The 26,322-nt window shown below is 37.2% G+C and overlaps 1 protein-coding gene across 2 annotated transcripts in view; it reads left to right on the forward strand.

Moving 5' to 3' along the window:
* Positions 1–26,322, forward strand: part of UTP20 (UTP20 small subunit processome component) — a 109,767-nt gene that overhangs the window by 61,938 nt on the left and 21,507 nt on the right. Inside the window, exons 28-43 of one of the 2 annotated variants that reach the window (XM_060656631.3) lie at positions 578–721; positions 1,430–1,509; positions 6,218–6,435; positions 6,942–7,086; positions 8,302–8,389; positions 9,502–9,645; positions 9,845–9,895; positions 10,008–10,160; positions 12,278–12,433; positions 12,774–12,914; positions 13,581–13,718; positions 18,364–18,503; positions 18,754–18,836; positions 20,953–21,269; positions 22,801–22,940; positions 23,390–23,546. In XM_060656631.3, coding sequence (XP_060512614.2) covers positions 578–721; positions 1,430–1,509; positions 6,218–6,435; positions 6,942–7,086; positions 8,302–8,389; positions 9,502–9,645; positions 9,845–9,895; positions 10,008–10,160; positions 12,278–12,433; positions 12,774–12,914; positions 13,581–13,718; positions 18,364–18,503; positions 18,754–18,836; positions 20,953–21,269; positions 22,801–22,940; positions 23,390–23,546 — 2,295 coding nt within the window. The remainder of the gene's footprint in view (positions 1–577; positions 722–1,429; positions 1,510–6,217; positions 6,436–6,941; positions 7,087–8,301; positions 8,390–9,501; positions 9,646–9,844; positions 9,896–10,007; positions 10,161–12,277; positions 12,434–12,773; positions 12,915–13,580; positions 13,719–18,363; positions 18,504–18,753; positions 18,837–20,952; positions 21,270–22,800; positions 22,941–23,389; positions 23,547–26,322) is intronic. The other variant, XM_060656632.3, reaches the window with a different exon arrangement.

Raw genomic sequence — 26,322 nt, forward strand, 5'->3', positions numbered from 1 at the left:
AAAACAATGCAGGACACAAAACAGCTGTTCCATTTGTGATTTTTTTTTTTCCCTTAAGGACACTTTAACGTGATTTTACTAGGCAGTGATAATGGAGCACACCTCACCATTTGACTTTAAGTCTCTGTTTACCCATCTTGTTCAATGAAAAAAGCAATATGATATACTCAGTTGACATTTCCATGTGAATCAGAGCCACAGTCAATAGACTTACTAACAGGATTTCCAGTTTGATTCGTAGCCATCTGAGCAAGAGTGCTTCCCTGAGGAACCAAGGATAAAAAGGAAATAGTTTTTTTTTTTTTTTAAGTTTTTTAATGTTTATTTATTTTTGAGAGAGAGACAGATTACAAGTGGGAGAGGGACAGAGAGATGGAGACACAGAATCTGAAGCGGGCTCCAGATTTTGAGATGTCAGCACAGAGCCTGATGCAGGGCTCGAACTCACGAACCAGGAGATCATGACCTGAGCCGGAGTCGGACGTTTAATCAACTGAGCCACACAGGTGCCCTGAAATGCGTTTTTTTGTTTTTTTGTTTTTTTGTTTTTTTTTAAGAGAAGATCTTTGTTTTACAGATACAGCTCAGGTTTATTAACCCGCTGAAAAATTTAAGACGTCTTGGAATCAAAATGGTAACTGACATCTTTTTGGATTGGGAATCTTACCAATTCAGAACAGAAGAAATTGATGCTGTATTTCATGGTGCAGTTTGGCCCCAGGTAAACATGATTATTACATTCTGCCTGGATATCTTCTGCTTCTTCCCTTGTTTTTACTTTAACCAGCTTAGTCTACACCCAGACATGAATGCCTTTCCTGGTCTTTCCTTTTACACTAAGTCTTCCTTTGTTTCTGGAACTTCAGAACACTTTTCTTTGCCTCCACTGCCACCTAAAGCTCAAGAGCTGGTTTCTTAATCCCATGACATTTATACTTAAGGTTAATTTGAATATGACGTGTCTCTCAAGCAAATGGAATATAACCGTTGTATCACCTCAGTGATGTGCCTTTGGATTTTGACAAATACAAGAGAAAATGCACAAGTATTTTTGTTACACATTTCCTTGTTTGTAACCATTTTGTGACGATACCTGGTATAACTGTAACTAAAAAGACTATAGAGGAGACTTGATTTTAGGAAAGATTTCTAGCTGCTTGAGCTCTGTTATTTCTACCCAAATGAAACCTAAAGGACGTCATTCCTTTCAAGTGTCTAGCCCTTCCTTGCACTGCCTTTGCCATCTTCCCTGTGTAGATATTTTGGATTCCTTTGTTTTTTTTCTTTCATCTGTCCTTTAAATGTTAATCTCTGTCCTTTGGCTCTTTATCCTTGGGTGTGGTTTCTGTACTTGTTCTGCTTTTTAGTTATTTTTGTCCACAATTCTGTATGTGATTTTATTTTGTATTCTGTTCATTTTCCGTCCTAGATCGGAAGGCTTGGATCTGAGAGTCAGTATTCTCCCACTCCTCTGCTGAAACTAATTAGTATCTGGAGCAGAAATGCAAGGTATGACCCTTCCTCCCTGCCTTTAAAAATGACAGTGTTTTAGACCAATCTAGTCAAAATGAGTCAAGGGAATTAATAATATTATTTATGGTCTTTCCATACAATGAAATACAACAGGTGTGGTTAAAGAGAATAAGGTGGGGGCGCCTGGGTGGCTCAGTCAATTAAGCGTCCGACTTCGGCTCAGGTCACGATCTCGCGGTCCGTGAGTTCGAGCCCCGCGTCGGGCTCTGGGCTGATGGGTCAGAGCCTGGAGCCTCCTTCCGATTCTGTGTCTCCCTCTCTCTCTGCCCCTCCCCCGTTCATGCTGTGTCTCTCTCTGTCTCAAAAATAAATAAACGTTAAAAAAAAAAAAAAAAATTAAAGAGAATAAGGTGGCTGAATTTCAAAAGACATAGTTTAAAGAAAAATACAAGTTGCTGAACAATATAATCCAAGAAAAATAACTGTGCATGTGTATATATATAAAACGAAGTAGAAAATGTCTAGAAGGAGAGGTGCCTGGGTGGCTCCGCCAGTTAAGCGTCGGACTCTTGATTTTGGCTCAGGTTATGATCTCATGCTTTGTGGGATTAGGCCCTGTGTCCAGCTCTATGCTTACTGCTCAGGCTCTGCTTGCGATTCTCTCTCTCTCCCTCTCTCTGCCCCTCCCCTGCTCACTGCTCTGTGTGTGTCTCTCAAAAATAAATAAAAACTTGAAAGAAAGAACGAAAGGAAAGAAAGAAACAGGAAGGAAGGAAGAAAAAGGAAGGAAGAGGAAGGAAGGGAGAAAGAGGAAGGAAGAAAGGAAGGGAGGAAGGAAGGAAGAAAAAAAAAGGAAGAAAAAGAAACGAAAGAAAAAGAAAATGTCTAGAAGGATACATGGGAAACTGTTAATGTTATTGTAGCATGTGGAAGTTTTGGTGCCCGGGAGCAGGCAAGAGATACTTTTTATGCTATATCTTTGGAGTGTTCATTTGTAATTTTTAACAAAGGGGAATATAGGTAAAATAACATTTTGCAATTTAAGTTGTAGAGCATAATTATAGCAAAAGTTACGCATTTTTGCTAGTTTTACAGTTCCGTTAAAACTTAGAAATTAACAGTATTGGAATCAATAGGGATGTTCTTCTAGCGTGTTGTAATTGTTTCAGTAGTTTGATTTGGCCTGGGAAAGGGAAAAACAGAATGTGAAACATGGCAGATACAGGTTTCTCCAGCTATCTGAAAGTAGAACATTTCTATGAAACCTTTCTTAAGCCAAAATGGCATAAAGCAAAGAAGCGATTACTATTTATTTACATGGAAAACATTTGTAGTGTTCCTAGATCCAAAAAATAACCTCTCATAGGCTTCTCTGATACCTTAGGTCACATCTTGCTAAGGGATGCACAGAATAAATCGAGACAAAGCACAGATGTTCACAGACGCAGTTCACAGCTCTGGCACCTTGATGCTGAGATGCTGAGTGTGGTTCCCAGGGAAGAAGCCTGGCAGGGCCACTCTCACTGCTCAGGGTGCGTGCTGCCTCCATAATGACTTACTGCACAACAAATGGTGAAAGCTATTTTCGCGTTTCGCCTTTTTTCATAAAAGCCAAGTGGCATAACATGAACTTTTGAAAAGCCAGGGATATGTGTAGTTATACCAGCATATAAACCTGGCTACTTTTTGCATGTTTGCTTAAAAATAAAAGCTGATTTGTAATTTGCATTCTTTGTCTTTTTCCCAGTTTCTACTTAAAATCAAAAAAATTGCATAGGCTTTTTACATTTTCTAGATGTCCTCTGTTCTTTATAGAACTCCATCTAAGTATACATACAGTCCTCCCGATCATAAGTCAACATTGTTTTGAGGACATCATGAGCCATTTACAGGACCTTCATCTACAGATGCTTGTGTCACAGACCAAATGCATATTTCCTGAGGAGTGTAGAAACCTATGTTGTTTATCTCAGTGATAGAAATAGACTTGAGTTTGCCCTGATCTGTTTTGAATAATGAAAGGTAGAATTAAAAAAAAAAAATCATTATTGATTGTGTGATATTAGAATCTTGGCATCAGTTTTTACAAAATTGGTATCCTACTGTATAACTAGCTTTTGATTTTATCTTTTTTCATGTACCATGATATGAGGAACTTTTCCCCATGTTATTAAATAGTCATCAAAAACAAACCAAAGACCTTGACACTGTCTTCCTCAGGAAAACCTGTTTAAAATATTTTACTGCTAGTAAGGGCTCTTTTCATTTATTTCCCAGTTTGAGAAAACAATTTCATGTCTTGTCTTATAACTGGGCGTGTATAAGCAGCCTTTCATAGGCATACTTGAGAAATGTCTTATAGTTGTGTAATTTTTATGCAAATAACCGTGAAGGACTTTTCATCTAAGACTTGGTGATGGTGACCGCCTTTTATATTAGTTGGGTCCTTTCTTAAGGTATAGATCCACATCACTGGATGCCACTTCATCCTGTGTTCTGCAGTTTCTCCCACTGTGGGTTGGAGAAAAATAGAAGTCACTGAGTAACATGGCTTTTTTTGTATGTAACACTTAACCTGAAAGAAATCTTTAGAAGGACTGACTTCCCTTGAAATCTCCCTGGCAATAGATACACATTTGTTGCTGTGTATGGAAGAATTAAAAAATGAGTATTTCTGGGGCGCCTGGGTGGCTCAGTCAGTTGAGCATCCGACTTCAGCTCAAGTGGTGATCTCACAGCTTGTGAGTTCAAGCCCCGTGTCAGGCTCTGTGCTGACAGCTCGGAGCCTGGAGCCTGCTTCGGATTCTGTGCCTCCCTTTCTCTCTCCCCAACACACTCGCCTTCTGTCTCTCAAAAATAAATAAACATTTAAAAAAAATTTTTTTTTTTTTTTAGTATTTCAGAACCAGCTGATAGAAATGTTACTTTTCAGTTAAAAATTATTTCAAAGTGTGGTTACAGTTTACATAGTGTCAGTTAGACATTTCAGCAGGTTTTCATCTGCAGAGAAGTCCAGCATTTTATTTTGCTTTGTGTTTGGACAGATGCAGGTAGAGCTGAACTGTAGCCGGTATCTTTAAGTTTACAATTAAGGTTAAATTGTCTCAAATTAAGTGAACTCGAAACAACAGAAACTTACTCATTAACTAGAGAGGTCATATAATCCCAACCATATTCCTGAGGGTGAAGAGAGATGCTATAAATAATTAAGCCAAAACAACCAAAATAAACTGGGACTGTCCCTGGCCACTCTCACTAATAGCTGCTCTGGTTCTGACCGCCATGACCCCCACGTGACTCCATCTCTTCCTCCTCTGAGCTTTCCTCTCCTGGGCCTGTGATCACATGCTGCCTTTTTTTACCCTCCTCTCTTAATAGCTGACCTACTTAAAGCTCCCTGAGGGTAGAGAACATGTCACATTATTATTGTTACTACCCCTCATGATCCATGGTTCGTGGATACTCCTTACATATTGAAAGAGTGGCTGACATTTCTGACAGAGCCCTATACTTAAGCATGGAGCATGCCCAGTACACTGTTACATTGCCGTTCAAGAAACGCAGTTTGGTCATTTACAAGTTGTTTTGGATTTGAATGGGTTCTTGCGAAGACCTTGCCAGCAATTGAAAGCAGTTTTTTCACCTTTTGTGCTTAAAAAAAAAATGTTAAGACATCACAGAGTAGTGGTCAAGAGAACAGTCTCCAAAACCACACAGACCTAGTAGCTTCAGATCCTAGCACGACTGTGTGTTCTTTGACAGAGTTGGCCTCTCTGAGCCACAGTGTCACCACCTATAGAATGGAAATAATAACAGTACCTACCTCGTGGATAATAGAGGTGATAATGTGTAAAGTATTCTGCTTGGTGCCTGCACATACTATTCCTAGTATCTGTTAGACAAAGTTGTATGGATACAGCCTCTTAGAGCCTTTCTTCAGTTTGTTAGTACTAAGTACATTAAAAGTGCTTGAGCTCTTCTTCCAATGATAATAATTGGTAAAACCAAACTGTCTGCATATTTTTGGTTTTACCTTCCTGCTGATTGTTAGGACTACGTCCCTGATGTAAAACAATTTCTGGTTTGCCATTGGCTGGAAAGCCTTTGTGTTCTCTACCCTTGTTGGTGTGTTTCCTCTAGGTGGGATGCTCTTATCCTTTGTGCGAGGTTTCATAATTGGGGATGGATTCATCCACCTCCACCTGAAAATGATCCTAATCTCTAAATGTTGCATATCCCGATACAGCAAATTCTTGTTTGGTCTGTACTCTTAATTTCCATGCTGTAGTATGTTGGTTTTTATGTTTTATAAACATTCACACTCTAGAAGGCTTTTAATTGAAAAATAGCTTGTCTTCAATACATTTCTTGTAGAAAAGGCTTAGACTTTGGAGTTAGACTGTGGTTCAATCTCAGCTCTACACCACTAAGCACAGTGGCTTTAGACAAGTCTCAGGGTTTTTTTGTTTGTTTGTTTTTGTTTTTTACCTGTAATGTGGGGACCGTGTTACCGCATGATAGAGATGTTATGAGGATTAAACGAGAGATGTAGATAAATTGTCTAATGTAATGTTGGTGAGGTGCCTACCATTACCCATCATATTATAGATTTTAAAATAATTTCCCTTTTGAGTAATCTTACTAATGTTCCTTCACATATATATTTAAACTCAATATGAAAATTCATATAGAACATGTTTTCATAAAGAAACATTGAGAAATAAGATGACTAATCTCCTTGCAGGTATTTCCCTTTACTGGCTAAACAGAAACCTGGGCACCCTGAGTGTGATATCCTGACCAACGTCTTTGCAATTCTGTCAGCGAAGAATCTCTCTGAAGCCACAGCCTCTATTGTGATGGATATAGCTGATGACCTTCTTAACCTTCCAGATTTTGAACCCACAGAAACGCTTTCGAGCTTGCCGGTGACTGGATGCGAATACACCGAAAGGACAGATGGTACGTGTGCTGTACAAAGCAAAGCTAGCATTTGTGCCCTCACAAAGGAAAAAGTCCATACAATTTGGCTCTTTTAATTAGTTACATTACTAAAAGAGTTTCTTTTCTGTAGAAATTAATACCAACTTACATAAACTGAATTTTCTTTGCAGTCATAGAAATTCAGATTATTTATGCTCCAGAAAGCTCAACTGCCCACCAGGAAATTATCAAATGACTTCCACTGTCCTTTTTCTGAATTCTTCCTATCATATTGTACGAACAGTTCTTTTACTACTTCCCAAAATGGGTTAATTAGATAAAGCCTCAGGGTCTCTTATATAAACTTAAATTTAGCTAATGATACAGCTATTATGACTAAGAAGAAAGTTATTTCATCTTTAAATTTGAAATTTATTAAATGTTTATGGTAATTGAGTGGTTTCCTTGTCTGTCATTATGAAGATAGTGTACGATTATCCTTTAAGAGAATAATTTATTAAAATCAAAACATCACTTTTTTTCAGAGTCTATCACAATGGGAGGAAGATTAATTCTACCTCATGTACCTGCAATTCTCCAATATCTCAGCAAAACCACAATAAGTGCAGAAAAGGTGAAAAAGAAAAAGAACAGAGCACAAGTCAGTAAGGAACTTGGCATTCTGTCAAAGTAAGTGATATATATACGTCCTTAAAAGGTAACATTACTCTCCGTGGTTTTAATTTCTGCTAAATTATGTCCAGTTTTTCATTTATTTAAATGTGATAATAAGCTGAAAAGGTTTTCAGTATTTTAAATGCTTTCCATTTTTAAGTTAATGTGGAACTCTTTTTCTTTTCTGGAATATTTATTAAAAAACTTTTATGTAAAGCATCTGCCTTCATTTTATTATAAGAAAACAGTCTTCAAAATTCTAAAGTAGACTAATAGATTTGCTTGTTTAGCCTTTGCATATTTTGTTCAACTAGAATTTTGAAAAAAAAGAATTTTGAGTTACATGAGATCACATACTTTTTTTTTTTTTTAGTTGATAAAAATAATTAACTTAAAAGAGCAGGCTGTGGTTGTTTTGTTTTCTAAGGGTCAAGAAGATCTTGCAAGGATTTTTAAAGATTCTTTTTGTCAGTAGACCTAATAATACGTAATTGTGATTTCTATAGCAAGGTTAGTAAACCAGAGCACAAAAAATGTTTCTATTTTAAACTCTAAATTGTTCCAGGCCTTAGCTGTGAAAAGTTTATTTTTTTCTGTTAACCTCAGCAACAGCAAAAAATGATATATTAGAGAATCGTTGAGGAACTTCTTTGAAATGTTTTATTTATACTGTTGTACTTCTAAGTTTTGCAGAATGGGAAACCACACAAAATACACTCATTGAATTTTATCACAGGCTGTGTGGTGGTGAAAAGGTGAAGAGAGATCAAGCACCAGAAAGACCCGGGTTTGAAAGCCCTGCTCTACCATTTCTTAGCGATGTGACACCAGTTTCTCTGAGTCTCCCATTTTCTTTGGGCAAAATGGAGCTAAAAATAATTCCTACATTGAAGGCTATTTTGGGAATTAAAGTGAAAATTGTACAGAAAGCCTTCTACAAGTCTTGGCACTTAGAATTTATTTCTTTGTAAAATAAGAAATTACTGATTGTCAGATCATGATATCATCTACACAATCAGATGCTACAAGAGAAATAGAATAGTAGCAAGGTGCCTGAAGTTGGAGAGAAGTGAGCAGACACTGCTAAATAAGTCATCTGAACTTTTTATAGATGAATACATAAAAGCCACCTGTGTCTGTCATGTTTTTCTACAAAAAGTTGAGCTTCTTAGAGAAGTACTCTTAAATTGTTGATCTTCCTTATATATCCATTTTTTCCCCCATCTCTAGGATCAGCAAGTTCATGAAAGACAAAGAACAAAGTTCTCTGCTCATTACACTTCTCCTCCCTTTCCTCCACCGTGGCAATATTGCTCAGGTACAGATTCATAGGATTTTATTTTGTCTCTGAAGCAGCACTTTATTATTAGATTTATTTGTGAGCAGTAATTTCCTTGGTTAGATTCTGTGATATATTTGTGAAGAGACTTTATATAGAAATACAAAAATAAAAATAGAGGAGAAAAATTGGGATGGAAGTAGGAATGAGGGTGCACAAGAAGGTGGAAAACGCCATCATCAGTCATAACAGAAAAAGTGTTATTAATCCCTTCATTTTCCTTTCTTTAGCTTCTAATCCATTTCAAGGCTTTTTTTTTTTTTTTTTCCCCCTGACTTTGACCAGTAATGAATCTGGAACCCAAAAAGTACATTGTATAATCTTTTTTTTTTTTTTTTTTTTTTTTTTTTTTTAGTGTTTATTTCTGAGACAGAGACAGAGCATGAGTGGGGGAGGGGCAGAGAGAGAGGGAGAGAGAGAATCAGAAGCAGGCTCCAGGCTCCGAGCTGTCAACACAGAGCCCGACGTGGGGCTTGAACTCACAAACCGTGATACCATGACCTGAGCCGAAGTTGGTCACTCAACCAACTGAGCCACCCAGGCGCCCCAGTACATCGTATAATCTTAAATGTAGATCACAGTTGCAGGACTGAATGAAAAGTCAGACTATAATAATATTAGGCATAGCTAAGAATTTTCTGATATGATTTTCAAACCTTAGTTCAATCCCAAGTTAAAGAGTCTTCCCATGCTCAAACTCAGGTATGAGGCCGAAGCCATTACCCTGAACATCTCTTACCACATAGTAATTCAGTGTGGAAAACCACAGATCTGTAGACAACCAGAAATGTGTTTTTTTTTTTTTTTCAGCAAGCTCATTTTTCTTGGCTCTTTTTGGACTCAGTAGAGGAAATTCTGTCCCAAAGCCATATGTGTTTTCTATTAGAATTAAGGAAGAAACCATTCATGGACATTGTTGTGGATTTTATGTTGTTAAAATGCTAAGAACTTTTAAAAGACTGTGAAATAATTTTTCCAATTACTACTTTTGCTTCTTATTCATAATTGTATGTTTTCTGGGCTGAAATATATTAAAGCCAAGTTGATCAGTTTTATAAACTACTGAAATGTGATTTCTCTTTCTTCTTAAGGATACAGAGGTTGATATTTTGGTGACGGTACAAAACCTTTTAAAACATTGTCTGGAGCCTACAAGCTTCCTCAAGCCTCTAGCAAAACTCTTCTCAGTTATTAAGAATAAATTGTCAAGACAGTTGCTTTGTACAGTTTTCCAGGTCAGTAATACTAATTTTTACCCCAAACCACCCACCCCTTTTTAAAAAGATAACTATGACATGTAACACATATTAACAGCTTTCTTGGTGCCAGTATGTTGTTTCATATAAATTTGAGTGGAAGGAGGGAGTTAAAGGGAGGAGGGCAGGAAAATTAAGATTTTATTCAGTAATAACATACTTTTTTCATTCCATTTAGACTCTTTCTGATTTTGAGAGTGGATTAAAATACATTACTGATGTTGTCAAGGTAAGAGAGAAAGTCTTCTCTTTTGCTTCAAAAGTATTATCATTTTTGTTTATTTAAGGTTGATGTACTTTCACCTATGTTTTCAACGTTTCAATGTTTTCATTTCTCGTAGCTTAACGCCTTTGATCAAAGACATCTTGATGATATCAACTTTGATGTTCGCTTCTCAGCATTCCAGACAATCGCCTCTTGTATTAAAGAGATGCAAACTGTGGATGTTAACTACTTAATTCTAGTCATGCATAATTGTTTCTATAATCTGGAGGTAGGTCTTTATAGCAAAAGTTTATGAATTGGTTTTCATTGTTTTGATATGACCAAATTCCTTAATTTGTGTTTTGAGCAGGACAAAGACTTTTGTGTAAAATTTCTTTTAGTTGCACAATATTTTGCAATATGGTGAAGACCATCTTGTTATTCTCATGATTTAAAAGATAAGTGCTTTGAATAAAATAATATATGTGGAAACACTTTGAAAAATCCAAAAGCTGTGTATTAGAATAGGGAAATTCATAAAGACAGAAAGTAAATTAGTGGCTAGGTTACGAAGGGCTTCCGAGGGAGGGAGGAATGGAAACGGAGAGGGAGGACTTCAGACTGGCACAGGGTTTATTTTAAGAGTAATAAAAATGTTCTTAAGTTAGATAGTGGTGATGGTTGAAACAACCTTGTGAATATATTTGCAAAAAGACTTTATACTGAAAACCGTTAAATTGTACACTTTAAAGTGTACAAAAGGGCGAATTTTAGAGGTGCCTGGGTGGCTCAGTCGTTTAAGCATCTGACTTCGGCTCGGGTCATGATCTCATGGTCTGTGAGTTCAAGCCCCACCGTCGGGCTCTGTGCTGACGGCTTGGAGCCTGGAGCCTGCTTCAGATTCTGTGTCTCCCTCTCTCTCTGCCCCTCCCCCACTCATATTCTGTCTCTCAAAAATAAACATTAAAATAATTTTTTTTTAAGGGTGAACTTCAGGGGTACCTGGGTGGCTCAGTTGGTTGAGCATCTGACTTCAGCTTAGGTCATGATCTCTCAGTTTGTGAGTTTGAGCCCCGCATCATGCTCTGCACTAACAGCTCAGAGCCTGGAACCTGCTTCGGACTCTGTGTGTGTTTCCCTCTATCCCTCCTCTGCTCATACTGTCTCTCTCTCTCTCTCTCTCTCTCTCTCTCTCAAAATAAATAGACATTTTTTTAAAAAAGTGAATTTTATAGTATTTCAATTATATCTCAGTTTTTTTAAGTTTTGTAACTACTGTCATTATTTGACAGTCTGCCCTCCTTTATTGATATAGAACTATAAAGGGTTTGGACTATAATTAAGTGCCATGTTGCTGAATTGAATTAAAGCCCCAAAATGGGGAAAATGGAACCCTTGATTTATAGTTGACCATGTAATCAGTAATATCTTTGTGGCATTTTATAGTTATTCATCAGGTATCAACAATTATGTAATATATGAAAAAGTAATCTCTCTGTTTGGAGATAATTCTTCATATATTATGTCAAGTTCCAACACAAAGGATTCCAAATCACTGCTTGGTTGGCTGAGTTGGAAATAGTTTCTCCACATTCACTGCCTGCATTGCTCGAAGCAGGAACTGGAGCACAACTAACCAGGATTATACCAGCCAACTTTGTCATTCTCAGTGATCATGTGACACTGAATATTGAAAACTGCTTATTTTGCTTGTTTTGAGAAATAAAACAAATCAAAAACTCTATTTCATCATATTTTCCAAATGGGAGTGACACTTCTCAGTAAGCATGATTTTTTAAAGTTATATACTACAGGCACACCTCATTTTATCATGCTTTGCAGATACTGTTTTTTACAAATTGAAGGTTTGTGGCAACTCTGCTTCAAACAAGGCTGTCAGCACGATTTTTCCAATAGCATTTGCTTACTTTGTGTCTTTGTGTCACATTTGCTAATTCTCACAATATTTCAAACTTTTTCATTATTATTATGTTTGTCATGGTGATCTGTGATCAGTGATTCTGACTCTGAAATACAGATCATGGTAAATATTTTTTAATGAAGGTATGTACCTTGTTTTTTTAGACATAATGCTAGTGCACACTTAATAGACCATAGCATAGTGTAAACATAACTTTTATATGCACTGGGAAACATTAATATTCATGTCACCTACTTTACTGTGACTTTCACTTTGCTGTGGTGGTCTGGAACCAGACTCACAGTATCTCTGAGGTATGCCTGCATGTTCCTCACAACCCTACATTTGGTTCTTCCTTATGATTTTTACATAGACGAGTGGCAGCATTTTCATTGAGGGGTAAACTCTTTCATTGGGAAATAGTATTCCATATTACAGATATTACACAGAATAATTTGGGGTTTTTTCTTTTTTCCTGTTTCCAGTTAGGAGACATGTCTTTAAGTGATAATGCCAGCATATGCCTGATGAGTATCATCAAGAAGGTAGCTGCCTTGAACATCACAGAGAAAGAATACAGGGAAATCATTCATCGTTCACTCCTGGAGAAATTGAGGAAAGGATTGAAGAGCCAGACAGAGGTATTGGGGTTTGCGATTGTATTTTTGTCTTTTACACACTACTGTCTGTGAGTTTGGTATTGGTTTTGTTTTTTCCTACTTATACTGTTGTTGAAAAGCAGTCAGTCTTATAAGTACATTTAATTAAAATACTTGATTGCATAAATACCAAACTTTTAACAGGAGAATGAGAATAGAAAGGAGAGCAATCACTTCTGATTTCAGTTTGTGTTTATAGTGGGAATATTTTACTTTAAAAAAAAGAAAAAAAAATTGTAATGGCTTTGTTGTGTGTCTCTTTGTATCCTCTAGAAAACAAATTCTTTAAAAATTTTTTTTCCCCTCAATTTGGCATTTGCAGAATATTCAACAGGATTATACCACAGTGCTTTCCTGTTTAATTCAAACTTTTCCAAATCAACCAGAATTTAAAGAGTTGGTACAGCTTACTGATTGCCATGATCCAGAAATGGACTTCTTTGAGAATATGAAACACATTCAGGTAGAAGACAGTTCTGTTCATTTCTTTTTTTCCCTGCCTATAAGTATTTCAAACTGTTCTATCTCATTTAAAAAGATATATTTTAATTTTCCAAAAAGTTTTGAGCCTCTGATTTCTTGGTCTTATTGATCGTCAATGAAATTAGCACAGGAAATGATCATTTTCCTGGGGTCTGTTTTCTTTCATGGTATCATAAACCACAATTACAGTGTCACCTTTCTCTGCCTTTTGCTAAGAAGTTTAACTGCTTTAGGATCCATTGTTAAACAAATGCTATGGATTATATCTCTGGAAGCAAATCAAGGCACAGGTGTTGCTCATGTAACACATGGACTGCCCTTCACTCCTTTAATCTCTTCGTGCAAAAGGAACATGATACTGGGGCACCTGGGTGACTCAGTCAGTTGAGCATCCAACTTGTGGTTTTGGCTCAGGTCATGATCTCACAGTTTCGTGGGTTTGAGCCCCACGTCAGGCTCAGTGCTGGCAGCATGAAGCCTGCCTAGGATTCTCTCTCTCTCCCTCTCTTTCTGCCCTGCCCCCACTTGCACTGTCTCTGTCTCTCTCAAAATAAATAAATAAACTTCAAAAAGAAATGATACAGAAATGGAGCTGGTCATATGTGTGTTCATTCAGTAACTAATTCTTATTTTATCTAACGCATAGATCCACAGAAGAGCAAGAGCGTTGAAGAAACTGGCAAAACAGCTAATGGAAGGCAAAGTTATGCTGTCTTCTAAATCTCTCCAGAATTACATCATGCCTTATGCCATGACTCCAATTTTTGATGAGAAAATGCTCAAGGTGGGACATTAGATTTAGAAAACATTAAACCTCAGGGCACCTGGGTGGCTCAGTCGGTTAGGCGTCATCCAACTTTGGTTCACGTCATGGTCTCATGGTTTGTGACTTTGAGCCCCGCATCGGGCTCTGTGCTGACAGCTCAGAGCTTGGAGCCTGCTTCAGATTCTGTGTCTCCTTCTTTCTCTGCTCTTCCCCCACTCACGCTCTGTCTGTCTGTCTGTCTGTCTCTCTCTCTCTCTCTCTCTCTCTCTCTTTCTAAAAATAAACATTAAAAAAAAAAGAAAAGAAACCATTAAACCTCTACCCATACCGTGACACACTTTTCCAAAATGCATATGGGGTTAGTGACATCCATGTTGATGTTGTCACCATAATTAGAGGCTTAGAATAGTTCTGAAGCCCTTAGAATGGTACTTGGCACACAGTAAATGTTCTATAAATGGTAGGCGTTATTTTTATTTTCATTATTATTAGCTCGCAAAGGCCAGCCACAAAATATTTCCCCTCTTAGAAATGATCACATTACTAACATAGCATACTTTTATTTTTGTATCATAGGATTTAATTCTGATAAATACCATTAATAATCAGTATTTTCCCAAATGTCTTACAGGAAATGAAGTCACACAATAGCTACCTTTTCTTTAACACTATGCCAGCTACAGGTGCTATTCTAAGTACTTTACATAGTCTTACTTCATCCTCACCACAGCTCAGCCCTATGGGGGGGATTGTTGTCAGTATATTACAGGAAAGTAAACTGGGAATATGTGAGGTATTTATCTTTCTCAAAGACATACAGAATGAGAATCAGTATTTGAACTTAGGCCTGTCTTCACTGTTAGACTACACAGTGCCAAAAAAACAGTGCCTGGCACATTGTAAGACTCTGATAAATGATATTTATTGATCAGATTAATGAAAGAGTGAAATTTAAGTCCAATTTGAGGTGATATCAGGAGCTGTTGGTCGAACTTATTCTGTGTTGATCACATGGTCTTATGCAAGTTTAGGTTTCCCCTATTGTTTCAAAATTTTTTTAAAGAATTACCTACATAGGGGCGCCTGGGTGGCTCAGTTGGTTAAGCGTCTGACTTCAGCTCAGGTCATGATCTCACGGTTTGTGGGTTTGAGCCCCACATCAGGCTCCGTGCTGATGGCTCAGAGCCTGAAGCCTGCATCAGATTCTGTGTCTCCCCCTGACCATTCAAAGATGAATAAACATTAAAAAAAAAAAAAGAAAAGAATTACGTACGTAAATAAAATACTCCCCCTAAATTCTGGCTTGAAGAGCCAGTAAGCACAACCAATTTATAGTTTGATGGCAGTAAAATAGGAAAGAGGTGTAGATGAAAAAAATAAATTATATTTAGTTTTGGTTGACGTTAACATAATATATCTCTTTTTTTAAAATTTTTTTTTTTTTCAACGTTTTTTATTTATTTTTGGGACAGAGAGAGACAGAGCATGAACGGGGGAGGGGCAGAGAGAGAGGGAGACACAGAATCTGAAACAGGCTCCAGGCTCCGAGCCATCAGCCCAGAGCCTGACGCGGGGCTCGAACTCACGGACCGCGAGATCGTGACCTGGCTGAAGTCGGACGCTTAACCGACTGTGCCACCCAGGCGCCCCTACATAATATATCTCTTTAAACGTTTATTTATGTTAAGGGAGAGACTGCACATGGGTGGGGGAGGGGCAGAGAGAGAGGGAGAGACAGTTTCCACAGTGTTAGTGCAGAGCCGGATGGGGGGCTCAGTCCCATGAACCATGAGCTCATGACCCGAGCTGAAATCAAGAGTCAGATGCTTAACCAGCTGAGCCACCCAGGCACCGCAATATGGTATATCTTTTTTCGTGTTCTATTTTTTTTTTTTTTTTAAACATATTTGTGATTTTGTATTTACAGTTGGTTTCTGGTAGATAACATATAACTGGGTCTTGGCAGTTTTATCAAATCTGACAATCTCTGCCTTTTAATAGGTTTTAGACAGGGGCATCTAGATGGTGCAGTTAAGCATCCGACTCTTGAATTTTGTCTCCGGTTATGATCTCACAGTGGTGAGATCAAGCTCTGCATCAGGCTCCACACTGACAGTATGAAGCCTGCTTGGGGTTCTCTCTCTCTTCTTCCTCTGCCCCTCCCCTCTTCATGCTTTCTCTCAAAAAAAAAAAATCGTTTTTTAGACCATTTACATTTATATTAATATGGTTGGATTTATATCTTTGATGTTGTTTATATTCCATTTGTCCCTCTCTTTTTTCCCTTGTATTGGATTAATTGGATTTTTTAAGCGATTTTATTTTATCTCTGTTGGCTTATTAGTTATCATTGAGCTCTTTTTATAGGTTTTACCTCTACATTAGTTCTGGTGTCTTTTTTTTTTTTTTTTTTTTTTTCCCCCAGTTTGTGTATTTTGATAGAGAAATAGAGTGCATGTGTCCAAGAGCATGCACAACCAGGGGAGGAGCAGAGAAAGAGGGAGAGAGAGAATCCCAAGCAGGCTCTGTGCAGTCATCATGGAGCCTGACTCAGGGCTCAATCCCATGAACCATGAGATCATGACCTGAGCTGAAACCAAGAGTCAGACACTCAACTGACTGAGCCACCCAGGTGCCCCTACCTATACATTAGTTTTATACATATATTGTTATTTTTGCCTTAAACAGTCAATTATCTTTTAAAGTGATCTTTCAAAATAAGGAAGGATCTTTTATATTTCCTTACATATTTATAATTTCTGGTTACTTCCAATTACTTATAATTTTCCAGTTATTCCTTTGGGTAGATCCAGATATACTGCTATATCATTTTATTCCTGACAGGAAGACCTCCTTTAAATTTTTTGTAGTAAAGGTCTACTGGTGATGAATTCTTTCAGTTTTTATGTCTTTTCTCATCTTTGCTTTTGAAAGATGATGTTTCTGGAAGTTGTGGAATTCTAGATTGACAGGGTTCTTTTTCTTTCTATTCTTTAAAGATAATTGCTCTATTGTCTTCTAGTTTATATCATTTCCAACAAGAAGTCATTCTTATCTTTCTTCCTCTGAGTGTAATATATCTATTTTTAGGGGCTGCCTTGAAAATTTTCTCTATATCACTGGTTTTAAGCTAGTTGATTATGCTGTGCCTTAGTGTAGTTTCCTTCATATTTCTTGTGCTTGGGGTTTGTTGAGCTTTTTGGATCTACTGATGTAGTGTTCTTCAAACTTGGAATTTTTTGCCATTATTTCTTCAAAGATACTTTTGGGTCCCCTTCTTGCCTTTGGAGACTCCGGTGTGTATTAGGCCACTCAGAATTGGCCCAAACTCATTGAAGCTCTTTTTTTTTTTTTTTTTTCTCATTAGTTTCTCCCCCTCCACCCAGGGTTTCATCTTGTTTCATTTTTGTTTCAATTTTGTATCGCTGTGTCTTCAAGTTCACTAATCTTTTCTTCTTCAGAGTCTAATCTGATTTGAATCCTATCCAGTGTGTCTTTCCTTCCAGAACTGTCTTTTCTATTTCTGAATTTTTGGCTTGGGCCTTTTTTATATCTTACCTCTCCTTAACATGCTTCTGCTTTCCTTTCCCTTCTTGATCTTATGGAATGTAATTTCATAAATTGTCTTTCTTTGTCTACTGTAAGTCTAGTATCTGTGTCACTTTGCGGTCTGTTTCTACTGGTTGATTTTTCTTGTCATGAGAGGTATTTTCTGCAGCTTTCTTCTCTGTGTAGCTCTCTCCTCTCTATGCTTTGCCCTTTGGACTCTGGCTGCCACAGCCTTCTCTCTGCCTCCTTACCTCAGGGAGACCACTGGGCCCTTTTTGGGTTTCTCCTCTGCTATGACCTGACAGTTCTCTTCACACAGTGAAATTAGGATAATTATAAGACGCATTTCATTTGTTGCCTTTCTCTCAGCTAGCACTGTACTGCACTGTTCAATGTCCAAAGTCTGAAAACTGCTATTTCATATATTTTTGTCTATTTTTCTAGTTTAAGGTATCAGGGTAAAACCAGTCCCTGTTCTTTATGGTGGCATGAAAGAGATGTCTCCAAGGCATCTGTACTGTTGAATGCTGAGCTCTACATTAAAGTTAACTTTAGTGTTTAACTTTACACACTGAATTTACTTCATTCACTGTCTATAGGCTTTAACCCATCAGGGAGGTCTGAGTGGAAAAAAGTACAAAGTATGAACTGATTAATATCCTTTAATTAAAGATGGTGTCATTTCTTTAATTGACAGTGTCGTTTCCTAGAGCTGTTAGGGGGAGTGGGATATAGTTTGGGCATTCTTTCCCTTCTATAATTGCTAATCACCTACTGTCTAAGCTTTTTTTTATTTATTTATTTATTTTTTAATTTTTTTTTAGCGTTTATTTACTTTTGAGACAGAGAGAGACAGAGCATGAATGGGGGAGGGTCAGAGAGAGAGAGGGAGACACAGAATCTGAAACAGGCTCCAGGCTCTGAGCTGTCAGCACAGAACCCGACGCAGGGCTCGAACTCACGAACCGTGAGATCATGACCTGAGCCGAAGTCAGATGCTTAACTGACTGAGCCACCCAGGCGCCCCTGTCTAAGCTTTTTAGTGTACGAAGTTAGCTCTTTATTTTATTAGCAAATACTTATTCTATGTTGATGCTCTTGATTTGTTTTACAGCATGAAAATATAACCATTGCTGCCACAGAAGTTATTGGAGCTATTTGCAAACATCTCTCTTGGTCAGCATATGTATATTACTTGAAACATTTCATTCATGTCTTACAGACAGGACAGATCAATCAAAAGTTGGGTGTCAGGTATGTATGGTCAAACTTATTTTTGCTTTGTTTTTAAAATGTAAATTTTGGATTATTTCCTGAAGTGGTCTCTCTAATCTTAGTTTGCTTTTACCTTGTATTAATGAGGTTATGCTAATATTTGTTGAATTCAAAAATACCTAAAACTGGTAAAAATAATTTTACTGTTTATAAGTCTTTAAATCCTTCACTTTAATCATCAAATGATGTTATGAATCAGACATTTCTGTGTACCTTCTTTTTTCAACAGTTTGCTAGTAATAGTGTTAGAAGCATTCCACTTTGACCACAAAACTCTTGAAGAACAAATGAGAAAAATTCAGAATGAAGAAAGTAAGTTTTTAAAACTTTCTTAAACTAGATTTCCACTCTATTCTTGGATAATTGATGTTAATCAATTAAAGATGGCAAAATTCAACTTATCACCTTTTTCTACTTAGAGCAGTGACCAGTGAATGAGTCAGGAGGAAGTTAAAGCAAATGGTTTGAGTATTTGTGTAAAATCTTTTTTTTAACTATAGAGAAGGCCAGTCTAAATTATATGGGTAAAAAAAAATCCGAGCTTAAATTATTTATATAGAAATCCAATTTTACCACCTGCATGTATGGAAAGAACAGTAAGCAATGAATGCAAAGATAGTATAAGAATTAAAAATTAGAGCAACAATTAATAAGACAAAGTAGATACAATAAGAAAGGATCATCAAAGCTAAAAATAGGTATATGAAAAGATTATAAATTGGCAAACCTCTGTCAAGATTGATCAGTAAAAATAGAAGGCATAGGCATAATAAACATTAAGAATTTTTAAAGGTCCCAATCAAATTAAAAAGGTAAAATAATATTATGATCTTTGAACTTAAAAATTTGAATACTTGAGTGAGATGTACAAACTCTTAGAAAAATAAAATACAAAAGCTGGCTTTAAAAAAATAGAAAATCGGGGTATATCTCTAACTACTAAAAAATTGACTCTGTAGTTATAAACCTTCTCCTGATGAAAATACCAGGTTCACATTGCTTTATAGGCTAGTTATACAAATATTGAAGGAATGGGTAATTTCAACCTTACGTCAGCTATTTCAGATGATTAATAAAAAGGAAGCTTCCACTAACTCATGAAGTTGGTATAATTGGTTAATGGAATTTAACATTAGCATACAAAAAACATGTGGTCCTCTAAAGAGGCACAAGGGAAACATTTGGTTAGATTTAGTATTTATTCATGATATCAAATAAGGAACAAATAGAAATTTCCTTAACCTGTTAGAGGATGAACACTTAAATAGGCCAATAGGCTGTTTTTGCTAAAAGACATTGAAATATTTTGGCACTTAGTTTGCACTACTTCAGCATTCCTTCCTACTCAAAAATTTCTAATTCTTTGATTCACAGTAAAATCATTACAGAGCCACACTAATAAATAGCAAAGACTGGCTTGAATTTGTAGGAACCATTTGTGTTTTAAACCATTAATTAAAACCATTAATGCTTTAAACCATTGATCAAACTAAAGTCTCTCAACGGTTTATCTTCAGGCAGTTGAATCTGCATTTTGCAATTTTGCATCAATAAAAACATTAAAAATTAAAATAATCTGCTTAACTGTCTATTTTCTTAGATATGACTAAAGTTTAAAACATTTATTGAGTTCTATGAGCTGGGCCTTTCGAGACATTATCTCCTTTGTTCTCATAAAAACCTTATAAGAACCTTAGTTGTTAGTTACACCATTATTTTTTGATATGAGAAATTACAGTTCAGAAATGTAAAGTAACTTTCCCAAAGCTACACAGCCAGGAAATAAAATAAAGACTAATGGCTACCATTTTTTTGAAAGTCTGTGACGTATCAGAAATGTATATTTTGGTGATTATAGACTTTATCTCATTGAATCGTGACAACAGCCTTGCAAGTGGTGCCATCTCCATCTTACTGATAAAGAATACAAAGCCCACTAGGCTTAGGTTAACTAACTTTGGTCATATGGCTTGTTAGCAGAGCCATGCCTGGACTTGCCCCAGTACAACACTGCCTAATTTTCTTTAATGAACTGAGCCCTATAGTAAGGGACATTTCTGCATGAGAACTGTTGGCTGCATTATAGTTTTCATGCTCATGAGTATAGGTTTTTGTTTTTGGAAACCTCCAACCACAATACTTTGGAAGCTTTCTTTTGGTTAAGACCCTCCTCCCCACCTAGTCTCCAAGTGTATTCCCAACATAGCCTGCACTTGCTCTCCCACACTCATAACTGTCCGTTTACTTGTCTCTGTTCCACATTAGACTCCAAACTGTAAGACAGCAAAAAATCATAACCCTCTCATATAGTGCTGTTTCCTTTAGTACTTTATCTTACCTATCTGTAGTTGGAGACTAGATCGTTTTTATTGGATGTTGGTGGGAAAGACTTGTAACACAACTGTGTTGTTTCCTTATTTGATTTAAGGTGACTTTTGTTGTTTACTGAACATAGACACAGTAGAAGTGATTGAGTTGCCAGAGCATGAAACTATGGAATTAGAGCATATGGATGAGGAAGAGAAGGAAAACAAATGTAAGAATTTGTCAGACAACAACAAAGAACCGGGAAACCCCGATCCAGCTGAATGTCAAGGGGCATCAGCTAAAGAACCTGAGTGTGTCACTGGGTCCATCTCTTTCCTTCCTCGGAATAAGGAAGAATTGGAGAGAACAATTAAAAATATCCAAGGAACCATAACTGGGGATATCCTACCCAGGCTACATAAATGCCTGGCCTCTACGGTAATCATTCTGGTTGGGGCCCAACAGAATGGGGCCCATTCTGTCTGTGTGAACCCAAGTGTTTGTGGCACTCTGTCAGCCTGAGGCTCCTGACTATTATTGATTGACTTCAGCTTTTGGATTTTCTTTCATCTCAACATTTCAGAATTCACCTCCCTTGTTTTGTCTCATCATCTTTAGGTTCATCTTCTGCAGCAAAGCAGCAATTTTTCTTCATTATGATTTTCATCTGGTAGATATCTCCAAAGCAGATAATTAGATAATTCTCATTTCAAAAAAAAGAGTTTTTAAAAATTAGAATATGTTTCCCTTTTCTACTTCTTGGCCACTTCTCTGCTGTTCAGAATTCATCTTCTTCCTGGGTAATAGGAATAACATTTAGCAGTGGATTCTCATGAAGTCAGAGCCTTTCTTTCTCAGGGTAAAACAGGGGTTGGCAAACTGTGGTCCATGGGCTGGATCTATCCTGCAGCCTGTTGTAAGTAAAGTTTTTTTGGAACACGGTTACATTTATCGATTTGCATATTGTCTAATTCTGCTTTTGTGTTACCACAGCAGAGTTGAGTAGCTTCAACAGAGATCTTAAGCCAAAAATACTATCTGGCCCTCTACAGAAGTTTGCCAGCCCCTGGTGTAAAATATTGACTTGGTCATTTTGTATATTTGTAAATATAACTTCTTATTTGGGGCACTATATTTCTATGTACGAACACTGTCACTCAAACTCTTGAAAATTGATACAAATTTTTTATGATTTTTAGATATTTCACAGCAATCTTAATCCACATCAGTGAAAACTTGACTATTTTTTTCTGATTGTTCCTTTGGGAAAAAACATTCTCTCGTTTTATTTTTTTAATATAATTTATTGTCAACTTAACTAACATACAGTGTATATAGTATGCTCTTGGCTTTGGGAGTAGATTCCTGTGATTCATCATAACATAAACACCCAGTGCTCATCCCAATAGGTGCCCTCCTTAATGTCCATCACCCATTTTCCCCTCTCCCCTGCCGCCCCATCAATCATCAGTTTGTTCTATTTAAGAGTCTCTTATGTTTGCCTCCTCTCTGCTTGAAACTATTTTTTCCCCTTCCCTTCCCCCATGGTCATCTGTTAAGTTTCTCGAATTCCACATATGAGTGAAAACATATGAAATCTGTCCTTCTCTGACTGACTTACTTCACTTTGCATAATACCCTCCAGTTCCATCCACATTGTTGCAAATGGCAAGATTTCATTCTTTCTCATTGCCAAGTAATATTCCATTGTATATATAAACCACGTCTTCTTTATCCATTCGTCAGTTGATGGACATTTGGGCTCTTCTTTGGAAAAAACATTATTATTCCTATTATTTTTATAATTCTTTGAGAGTTATTCTCAAATTGCATAATTTAGTTTGTTTTTTAAGCCATAAACTTAGAAGTGTCATATCAAAGAGCTTATCGTTCAAATGCAAGATTTCAGTGTTGGTAGGTCCCCGATCCATTTATTTTTGTTTTAGTTTAACCTAAATTTTTCTTACAGACTAAAAGGGAAGAAGAACACAAGCTCATAAAGTCCAAGGTTGTGAATGATGAGGAAGTAGTTCGAGTTCCTTTAGCTTTTGCCATGGTTAAACTAATGCAGTCCCTTCCACAAGAAGTTATGGAAGCTAACCTGCCAAGGTATATTGTATGACAAATTAGAAATGTTCAGTGAAACTCAAAACTTGGTTCTTTCTTCCTGACTCTTGAGTCTCTTTCTGTGAGGAAGAGACATATTGTCACAATTTGCTGTGATTTAGAATCCTAATTGGGGGGGCACCTGGGTGGCTCACTTGGTTAAGCTCAGGTCATGATCTCACAGTTCATGGGTTTGGGCCCCACGTCCAGCTCTTTGCTGACAGCTGGGAGCCTGGAGCCTGCTTTGGATTCTGTGTCTCCTCTCTCTCTGCCCCTCCCCTGCTCACACTCTATGTCTCTGTCTCTCAAAAATAAATTGGCCTTAAAAATAATTTTTTTTTAGAATCCTAATTGGGAAATTTGGGTAATGAATAATTAAGAGACCAGAGGATGTCTGTATTTTTATTTGCTTCTGGTTTTTGATTAGTCCTTTTCAATTTTTCATTTTCTAGTATTTTGCTGAAAGTGTGTGCCCTCCTCAAGAACAGAGCACAGGAAATCAGAGACATTGCACGCAGCACTCTAGCAAAAATAATAGAAGATCTGGGTGTGCACTACCTACAATATATTTTAAAAGAATTACAGAGTACCCTTGTCCGTGGATATCAGGTAAATTGCATTATGTGCCTTATATTCATTCAAGTTGGATTGAAGTTCAAATATTTGCAATTTGAACACTACAAGTGATGTTGCCTTCTGTCTGTATTCAGTAAAGTTGATCCACTGAGGTAGTAATCAAGAATATTCATAAGTTTCAGGGCTCAGTTAAGCATCCCACTTGATTTTGTCTCAGGTCATGATCTCAGGGTTCCTGAGTTCAAGCCCCACGCCAGACCCTGCACTGACATCACGGATCCTGCTTGGGATTCTCTCTCTCTCTCTCTCTCTCTCTCTCTCTCTCTCTCTCCCTGAAAAATAAACTTTTAAAAAAAGAATATTTACAAGTTTCTAATCAGCATTTTAAAAATCTATTTAAAAAAAATAAACAAAAACTCCTGTGTCTGATTTTTATAAAGATACTTATAGGCCAGGGTTATATAACCTATTTTTCTCAAATCATTTGATACCAAGTTTTGTATTTTGAGTTCTTAAAAATATTCTTATTGAATGCATATTGAATTTATTACCACAAATGTGAATAATAAAGAGCATAGGCATTTGTTTAAGGATTGAAACATACAAGTAATAAAAATAATAGGATCTCCAGGTGGAATAGAAAGCTCTTTGAGTGGTGATGTGGCTGGCTGGCTCCTTACTACTCCAAGTGTTCAGCAACACCTGGGAGCTTGTTAGACACGCACAATTTAGGGCCCTACGCCTGACCTATACTGCCTGCATTTCAGTAAGATCCCTGAGTGATTTGAAGTTCAAGAAACACTGTTGCTTGTTCTTTTCAAGTACTCAGTCAAGACTCTGGGTAGTTAGCTTTACCTTCTGTGTCTAAATTTGCTCAAAGGTAAACTTCCTATTCTGTGGGTTCTAAATCTAACACAGTAAAAATATCAGTATTTATTTTAATTGTCTCTCTTGGTATAGTTTTTTATTTTAATTTTTTTTAATGTTTCCTTTTTGAGAGAGAGACAGAACACAAGCAGGGGAGGGGCAGAGAGAGAGGGAGACACGGAATCTGAAGCAAGCTCCAGGCTCTGAGCTGACAGCAAAGAGCCTGACACAAGGGGACGGACCCACCAACCCTGAGATCATGGCCTGAGATGAAGTCGGACGCTTAACCGACTGAGCCACCCAGATGCCCCTCCTGGTGTAGTTTTTTAACGGTTGCTCTAGGAATTACCATATACATCCTTACTTTTAACAATCTACTTGGAAACAGTATTTTACATCTTCAAGTGGAATATGGAAACCTTACCACTGTATATGGCTCCCTTCACCCTTCTTTTGTTTTATAGTTGTTTGTATATTACATCTCTATATATTGAAAACTTTATTGGGCAATGTTAGAGTTTTTGCTTGTAATTGTCAAACATATCTTAAAGAACTCAAGAGGAGAAGAATAGTCTATTAGTTTGCCCAGATATTTGTCATTTCTACTTCTCTTCTTTCATTTCTGAATTTCCAAGTTTCTTTCTGGTATCATTTCCCTTCAGTCTAAAGAATTTCCATCAGCAGTCTTGTAGAGCACATGTGGTGGCAGCAAATGCTGTTAGTTTTCTGTCATCTCTGAATATCTTTTCACCTTATTCCTGAAGGATACTGTCATTGGATATCTGATTCTACATTGACAGTACTTTTCTTTCAGCTTCTTAAAAATGTTGTATCACTTCCTTCTGGTCTTTTGGATGAAAAATCCAGTTATTCAAAACAGTTTTCTCCTCTAAGTCATGCACCGTTTTCTCTGGCTGCCTTAAGAACTTTTTCTTGGCCTTTATTTTTTAGTAGTTTGACTGTAATGTGTCTAAGTTGGGTTTTTAACCCAACTGATCACCAGTAGATACATATGAAATTATGCCTTTAAAGTTCATTCTGGGGGGCGCCTGGGTGGCTCAGTTGGTTGACTGTCCGACTTCAGCTCCGGTCATGATCTTGAGGTTCATGAGTTCGAGCCCCACGTCGGGCTCTGTGCTGACAGCTCAGAGCCTAGAGCCTGCCTCAGATTGTGTGTCTCCCTCTCTCTCTGCCCCTCCCTGCTCATGCTCTCTCTTAAAAATAAACACTTAAAAAAAAATAAAATAAAATAAACACTTAAAAATTTTTTTTAATTTATTTTTTATTTTTTTAATTTATTTTGTTTTAACATTTATTCATTTTTGAGAGAGAGACAGAGCGCAGGCAAGGGAGGGGCAGAGGGAGAGGGAGTCACAGAATCCGAAGCAGGCTCCAGGCTCTGAGGTGTCAGCACAGAGCCCGACACGGGGCTCGAACTCAGGAACTGCAAGATCATGGCCTGAGCCAAAGTCGGATGCTCAACTAACTGGGGCGCCAGGCTAGCTCAGTCGTTAGAGTGTGTGACTTTTGATCTTGGAGTTGTGAATTTGAGCCCCACATTCACTGTAGAGATTACTTAAAAAAAGTAAAATCCAATCTGTGTATTGACAACTAATTATGTTTCTTTAGCCTATGATCATTATCTGGTGTTCCCTGTGATAATTTCTAACACTAGAAGCAGTATAAAGAACGCAGAAAGCTTGAGAGGCAACATAGTGTAGTGATGCAGAGCCGGGGCTGTGACACCAGCTCTGTGGTTTCAAATCCTGACTCTACCACTGCCTACCCATGCAACCTGGGGCAAGTTACTTGATCTCTCTGTGCCTCAGCTTTCTCACCTGAAAAGTGCTGATAAATACAGCACCTTATACCATGAATACAGCGAGCAAGAATTAAATGATTTAATACATGTGAGGTATTAATACAATAATTTTACTAGCCC

The sequence above is a fragment of the Panthera onca genome, chromosome B4 (assembly GCF_046562875.1).
Source record: "Panthera onca isolate mPanOnc1 chromosome B4, mPanOnc1 haplotype 2, whole genome shotgun sequence".
Classification (NCBI taxonomy): domain Eukaryota; kingdom Metazoa; phylum Chordata; class Mammalia; order Carnivora; family Felidae; genus Panthera; species Panthera onca.